The sequence below is a fragment of the Glycine max genome, chromosome 13 (assembly GCF_000004515.6).
Source record: "Glycine max cultivar Williams 82 chromosome 13, Glycine_max_v4.0, whole genome shotgun sequence".
NCBI lineage: Eukaryota > Viridiplantae > Streptophyta > Magnoliopsida > Fabales > Fabaceae > Glycine > Glycine max.
In genome coordinates, this window is record NC_038249.2 from 30,206,569 (window position 1) to 30,214,121 (window position 7,553).

The window sequence follows — 7,553 nt, forward strand, 5'->3', positions numbered from 1 at the left end:
AATAACAACTACAATTTTGGATACAAGTATATCTCCAACATAATAAAATACTATTGGTTCTGTTTACCATGGAAAAGTGTGATAATTATTTAGACTTTTACTCTTATACCTCCAAATTTTATGTCAATTACACAAAACCTCTTTTTATTCTGTGAAACTATGCCTTGCAAAACTAAACAAATCTGGTTTGTTTAAATTTTAGAACTACGGATAAGGGAGTTCCTATAATATAATAAAAAAAGAACGAAGGAGGAGGAATAATTTACTTGATTATTTATTTTTATCTCACACAAGAATATTAGGACTAAACTATGTCCAATTTTCTGAATACTAAAGACAATATAATTAAGCCATTTTTACATTATTGTTGTACTTCTCCCATTATCCTCCCCACCATTGGTATTGCATTCTACCATTCTCCCCTCAGCTTCATTTACACCTCCACAAAGATTTCTTGGATGATAGAAGGTAATTGTTGTTCTCGCAGACCTGAAATTCAAAAGGCATTAAGACTTATTATAACTTACTTTTCATCTTTATTTTCTTGTATAAACTTCAATGTTTAGTAGACTAGGGAGTAGGGACTCAGTTTTATAGTTTGGTAGAATTGATTTTTGAACTGTTGAAAGATGTGTAAATTAATCTCAGTCACATGTTTTACATTGGAACATACTCAGTGTGAAGAAAGATGTAACCAAATGAGCACTAAGTTGCTAACTAAAACTAAACAAACCCGAATTCTAAGGATGAAAATGAGCAATAAGGACAAATATTTTAAGTAAGAACTTTGTTATATATGTAAATAAACTCATCCTCAAATTCTACCATATTTTATACCAAACTTTATAGTAACACAAATGATAATTTCCAAATGAATAGATCTTGTCAGAACAAGAAAAGTTCAATTTACCGCAAAGGCGTTTCCGTTGTCTGAAATTCATTAAATATCCTAGTCAAAGAAAGGGAAATATCTTTTCCTAATAGAGAATAATAAGCTACGGCATAGAGAAAACGGTTAAAAGTTTTTTAAACATCTCAAAGGCCCACACATCCAAGGAATTATCCAAGGAAAAAGGCAAGGATTCCCAGAAGGTGCTCTGTTTTCTTTTGTTCTAATAATAATCTATTTGGTAAAAGAGCTTCGTCAACTATGGGAAGCTGTTACCTATTATTACCATAAGCAGATCTGATATATCCCTTTTACAATTTTTTAAAAATAAAGGAATCCATCATACCTTTTCCCAGCCATATTGCATATTATTCTTTGTATGTAAATTAAAAAAGAGAGTTTAGAAACTTGCTTGACATTTTTACATTTTAGTGGTTCTATAAAATATGAATCTAAGACATGACAACTTAGCATGAGTTTAGAACGTAAGAATGGTATATTCAACCACATCCAGAAGACAAAAGATTAAAAATAAAAATAAAAATAAAAATAAATAATAAATGAAAGAAAAAAAAACAGAAGTAATGGTACACTTGCAAAACGAGAATTTATTCAGATGGTGAGATATTGAAATTATAAGTTTGACTAGTTTACTTGTCTACATAACCTGTAATATTCATTTGAGTAAATTATTTTACTTTTACAGTAATGTATAGTTATCAAATTTCCCTATATAATAACTGCAAAACACAAATTTAGGCAACTATCTAGGCATCTAGGGTGAGGTACTGTCAAGACTTTTTAATATTAACACTTTGTTTGGATAGGAAATGAAATTGAGTGGAAAGAATGAGAGAGGAAAGAAATAGAAATGATATTAATTGAATTGATTTTTGGATGGAATTGTGTACTCTTTGGATTGATGGAATTAGGAAGGAATAAAATGAAGTGATTTATTTTCAGTTGGTTGATTATATGAAAAAGCGAAGGGAAAGAAATGAGAAATATTACAAAACGATGATTTTACCCATATAATTAAATTCAATTTTTAATTAAAACAAAATTTAAAATTTAAAACATAATTTCAATCCAATGATCTAATTTAATACAAAATTATGGCTACTACGTGTTTTTTTTTTAATCTCCAGTGGTAAGTATAAATTTATTAAATAGTGGCAAAGTATGCTTTTCTTTTACAGTATCCGGTCGCAGCCATTAAAAAAAAAAACTGCACTTTCAATCTTCAATTTCCCTTGAGAATCACAGAAAAGTTGGAATGATTTGTAATAAGGTGGGGACCATGAATTTTCATTACTTTCCTAACTTATCATCAAACAAAGGATATGATTAATATCCTTCCTAAATCCTTTCCACTAAAACCACTCCCTCCTTTTTTTTTATCAGCAAAAGTATAGATATATTATATAGAATATTAAAAACAGTACAAGTGGTACTGTTGTATATACATCCTTTCCACTAAAATACTCCCTCCAAAATCACTCAAAACAAACAAAATCACTCAAAACAAACAAAGTGCAAGTGAAATAGACATTTTAATTGATCTCCTTGCTTTAATTTTTAATTCAAGCATCGAAAGCAGATACTTGGGGGCTTTGGTATGTGAAAAGTTTTTTCATGCCGGTGAGTCATGATTTCTGGGTATGAATAAAATTTGTTTAGTTGAAAATAAATATTTTTGGAAATATTTAAGTTTCCTGAGAACCAAAGAGTTATGTGATATTTTTGTCAATTACTTTAATTATTAACCACATTAAATAATCTAATAAGAGTAACATGATAATTTTTACTATAGTATAAGAAAAAAAATTAACTCAAAAGATTCCCAGAAAAAAAATTAACTCAAAAGATTCCCACCTCTCCCATGGGAAAGTTTTTGTGAGAAACTTAACTAAAAATCATTCCCGGGAAAACTTCTTTACCAGGAATGCCTTTTTTTAAAATACATACCAAACATAGGAAACGAAGATTTCTAATCTATGGTTCTCATCAAACTAAAAACTTCTCCCCCTACCAAAAGCCCCCTCAGTGTGGATCTTATGGTGAAAAACTCAATCTCCATAAACTTACCAAGTAATTCATAACAAAAGGAGAAATTAATGCCAACAATTACTTGCCTCCATCACTAGCAATCTACACAAACACAACAGAATCCAAAACCACTTTTGAACTTTCTAACGTAAGTTACCTTTCTCTATGCAATTGATTAACTTGTTTTGAATAAGATATTTCAAAAAAGGAAGTTTCAAACATATTTGTCAAATCATATATTACAAATAATCAGTTTTAACATTTTCTTGTTAATAGTACTAGTAGTTAGTACAACACAGGAAAAAAAAAAGCAACAAGCAAACTTACATTGAACACCAGCTGTACTACTCATCTGGGATGGATGATGCCATCAAAGTTGAATCCCAATTCACATTATCTTTTAATGCTAGAGGGTTGAAGCAATGAAAATCACTCTCCAATCTCCACCACTTTGTTAATGTGGTAGCAACGAATCAAATGACATCGATTATTTTTGCATCTGTACAAATGGTCTCTGAGAAACTCCTATGTCCGCTAACATATGTTTTTCTTTATAAGATGGTGGGTTTATAAGGATCAGTGAATCGAATATCTTCCACTCTACTTTTTGGTTTGATTACATGGAGTCCAGTCCGCACAACAAGCGGCTCTGTTGGGTTCCATTTGAAATCAACATCAACAAAGACCCCTACATGATTCCAACCATTTTCTGAAACTACTTCATCCACATTATCTTCAAATTTAATCTGTCCTTCACCAAATGTAAGTATATGATCAGTTAATACTGGGAACTCGAAATAAAACCATCTCCTTTGAAACTCGGTCTTCATTTTATTGCCATTAATGGACACAATAGGTTTAAGTCCAAAAGGGTGCTTATGCATGAGTCCAGCAAGACAGAGAGATATCACTGGGAACTTGTTACGAAACCAAAAGGAAATTGATTGTCCCCTGCTGCAGTGCTCAAACCATTCTGGAATCCTTGTTCCTGGCAAAGAATATCTCTTATTTCCAGCCTCATGCAACTCCTGTTAGTCATAGTTCATATGATTAGAAGAACATGTAGAGTTTAATCAATGCGAATACCAAATATGAAATCAAATAACCAATCAAGGAAAACAAAGATTAACCTGTTTCAGTAGCATTCTCCTACATGAGGCAGTCAAGGATCTGCAGTTTGTTGCAGACAAAAACTCTATGCTTGGTGGAATCCCTCTAATTTCTTGAAGATTCTCACAATCATCCAAAATAAGTTCTCTCAAACAGCAACCTGCTTTGGTGGATTCAAGAGGAACTGCAAGGTCTAAATCTTTCAAGGATGTGCACCGAATTGCAGATAATGTTTCTAAATTGGGTGGAATCCCCCTAATTTCTTGAAGATGCGTACAGTAGTCCAAATATAGTTTCCTCAAAAGGCGACATTCTTGGATGCATGAAGGAAGAATTGTAAAATTATTTGCTGAAAGATCTAAGCTTTTCACATTGGCAAACCAAGCGAGTCCTGTATCAATGAATTCATCAGATATACTGCAGGACCATAAATTGACTTGTTTCAAATATGAAGAGGGCATCAGTAAGCTCTTATTTTTCACATCTTCGTCCTGTTTTGAAAATCGCAACCGTTCACATTGGCGAATACTCAACACCTGAAGTTCTCGCAATGTGACAATGCTACTCGGTAACTGAACCATTCCACAGTTGTGCAGTTCTAAACTTTGAAGTCGGACAAGTTCTCTAATTGAATTTGGCAATTTACTTATGGCAGTGTACTCCAAAGAAAGATGCGTTATGTTTTCCATCTTTCCTAATATTTCAGGAAAACTCACAAGACTTGAACAATGCGAAAGGTTGATGCTTTCAAGAGAGGTCAACTTGATTGGTGGAAAAGTCTCAAGCTTGCTACAACCCTCAAAGTTCATGATTTCAAGTTTATCTAGGAATCCAACCGAATCATGAATTTCAACTAAATTCTCACAAAAAACAAAAGATAATTCTTTTAAAATTGGGAAACCAGATAAATCAGGTGTCCGTGTTAAAAATTCACACCTGTCAAAATTCAAAACTCTCATGTGCAAAAAGTTTGGCAACTCAAGTGACATAAAGCCACTATAGGGTAACTTCAGTATAGCTAGTTTCTCTGGCTTAAAATCGGATGGTAAAGACTTTGAGGGACAGCCCCACCACTCCAGCACTCTTAAGCTATTTGGAAGTTTTTTTGGACCTTTGGAAAAACACTCCTTTCTGATAATAAGTGTTCTGAGGCTTATCATCTTCACGAAGGCCATTCCATCCCATTGTACCACTTTTTCAGATTTGGAGAAATCCAGAATTATACTTTGAATTTTACATGTTCCCTTTTCAACACAAAAAACACAAGTCAACCACAATACAATGTATGCATGTACTAGTAGGGGAATTGAAATGCAGATTTCAAGCAGTTCTCGTACTATAAAAATGCGGGAAAATCAAGAGTGACTAATACCATCAATAGAATGGCAGAAACTCGACGTAATGTAAAGTTTAAAGTAATGAAATGTAACCTAACATGTACAATAATGGTAAAAAAAAATCAATGCTAAAAATGAAGATCAAACCATTGATCTCAGTCTTACTCACCGTGTTATCTTCTAAAACATGAACTATATCCTCAGTAGACCATAACCTACTGCGTTTGCCAGGGTGCTCCGGTGATTCCTGTCGAACAATTTCTCTACCCATTTGTTGTATCAAATCGTGCATCTGAACACGGCCATGCTCGTCAATCATTATAAGAGATTTTTCCACCAATGCTCCAATATGAAATTTCAAACAACAACCGTGATGTGCACCAAGTATATGCTCGATCTCTGCTAATTCAAATCCATTGAAGAAACATGCAATGTCTAGAAAAACCTCCTTCTCGAGGTAACCCAGAGCATCAAAGGATATTTTAAGTGCCATGTGTATGTCTCTAGGAGGATTTTTTTCATACTGATCCAAAGTAGATTCCCATTCTTCTATTCCTCTACCATACAAGCTTGAACCTATAAGTTCAAGAGCCAAAGGAATGCCGGAAGCAAAAGTGATTGCACGGTTTAATTTATTAATGAAATCTGGATGAACTCTGTCGGTTCTGAAGGCCTTCCAACAAAGCAATTCGAGAGCTTCACCATTGGCCAAAACTTCCACCTCGTATACCTTGTCAACCCCATGGGCTTTAAGCAAATGTCTGTCTCTAGTGGTAATGATGACTCTGCTGCCAGGGCCAAACCAATCAGGACTTCCAACAAGAGCTCGCAAGTCATCTAGCTCACAGACATCGTCAAGAACCAAAAGAAGCCTCTTCCTGGGGAGCATCTTCTTTATTAGTGAAATTCCTTGCTCGACACTTGTCAGACGAATATTGTTCTCACGGAATATCTCAGCAAGCAGGGTTTGCTGGAGATGCACTAAGCCATGCTTCATAGCATTTTCCCTGACGTTACCAAGGAAACACGAGGTATCAAAGTGGCCAGCAGCGGAATGGTATACAGCACGGGCAAGTGTTGTTTTTCCAATGCCACCTATGCCACAAATCCCTATCATATGTACTCCAGCAAGGGATGTGGCATCCAGAAGCCAGTCTACTTCAAGCATTCGATACTCGAGGCCAACTGGGCGATCCACAACAGGTCGACTAATCTTAATCTTGTTGGAAATGTCCTCCACAATCTTCTCAATCAACTTGTATTCATATCCATCCCTGCTCAATTTGATCAATTAATTAAACTCATTCAAGATCGACAAGAAGATATTACCTGAAAATAAAATATAAAATAAAAAAGAATAAATAAAGATTGGGTAGGTTACCCATGTTTGAAAGCATAACCGGACAAGTTAGCGGCTTGACGCAGTGCGTTCCTCCATTTCATGACTTTGTACGACTCGGGGTTGAGTCTTCTCTCATGCATAGCCAGTGCTTCTCCATAGATCCCCTTCTGATGCCTCACATGGGACGGTTCAACGTCAAAGAAAACTGGAATAACCGGTCGATGGTTATCCTCAGTGAAGTCAAGGATACGTACAAGTCCATCTAAGCACCAAGAAGAAGAAGCATAGTTCTCGGAGAACACTATAACGAAAACTCTCGAATGTTCAATCGCCTCCGAAAGTGATGCTTTGATTTCCTCTCCACTCTCAAAATCGTAGTCGCCAATGAAGGTATGGATTCCCCTTTTCTCCAAACAATTGTAGAGATTCCCCGTGAAACTGCGTCTAGTGTCTTCTCCTCTAAAACTGAGGAAAACATCGTAAACCCTAATATCAGTAGATTCTGAAACTGCCTTCGACATCGATTACTTCTTCGCTAATTCAACTCCTCCCACTCCAATCCCAGCAATTCCAAACCCTAATATCAATAGATTCTGAAACTGCCTCCATCTCCCACTATTTTATACTACTACTTCTTTTCTACCAAAGGTCATTACTGATAAAAATAAATTAATAAATAAATGGTCATTATCTTTTCTTTTCTTTTTTATTATCTATTTTCAGTAAACAAAATCTTCTACCGTCTCTACATACACATGTTCTCTGTGGCTGAAATCTGAACCGTTCTCTCTTTTCATAGTTGGATTGGTTGAAATTATTTTTTTCT

The 7,553-nt window shown here is 34.7% G+C and overlaps 1 protein-coding gene across 2 annotated transcripts; it reads right to left on the minus strand.

Moving 5' to 3' along the window:
* Window positions 1-250: 250 nt before the first annotated feature.
* On the minus strand, window positions 251-7,351 carry LOC100816497 (TMV resistance protein N). 2 transcript variants are annotated; one of them, XR_001384167.3, is made up of 5 exons: window positions 6,767-7,351; window positions 5,555-6,659; window positions 4,069-5,292; window positions 3,266-3,966; window positions 251-489 (listed from the first exon to the last, which is right to left on the minus strand). XR_001384167.3 is itself a non-coding variant. In XM_014765684.3 (4 exons), the coding sequence occupies exons 1-4, from the start codon at window positions 7,246-7,248 to the stop codon at window positions 3,490-3,492; spliced, it is 3,288 nt and encodes a 1,095-aa protein (XP_014621170.1). In that variant the 5' UTR covers window positions 7,249-7,351; the 3' UTR covers window positions 3,262-3,489. The 2 variants fall into 2 exon arrangements, 1 of the variants encoding a protein (XP_014621170.1); XM_014765684.3 differs by lacking the exon at window positions 251-489 and having other exon boundaries at window positions 3,262-3,966.
* Between the last annotated feature and the right edge of the window lie 202 nt (window positions 7,352-7,553).

Coding starts and splice junctions, on each gene's coding strand:
- LOC100816497 (XM_014765684.3), bottom strand. CDS start 7,248: ATGTCGAAGGCAGTTTCAGAATCTACTGATATTAGGGTTTACGATGTT. Junction 6,660..6,766: donor GGTTATGCTTTCAAACATGG/GTAACCTACCCA, acceptor CAAATTGAGCAG/GGATGGATATGAATACAAGT. Junction 5,293..5,554: donor ATGTTTTAGAAGATAACACG/GTGAGTAAGACT, acceptor TGTGTTGAAAAG/GGAACATGTAAAATTCAAAG.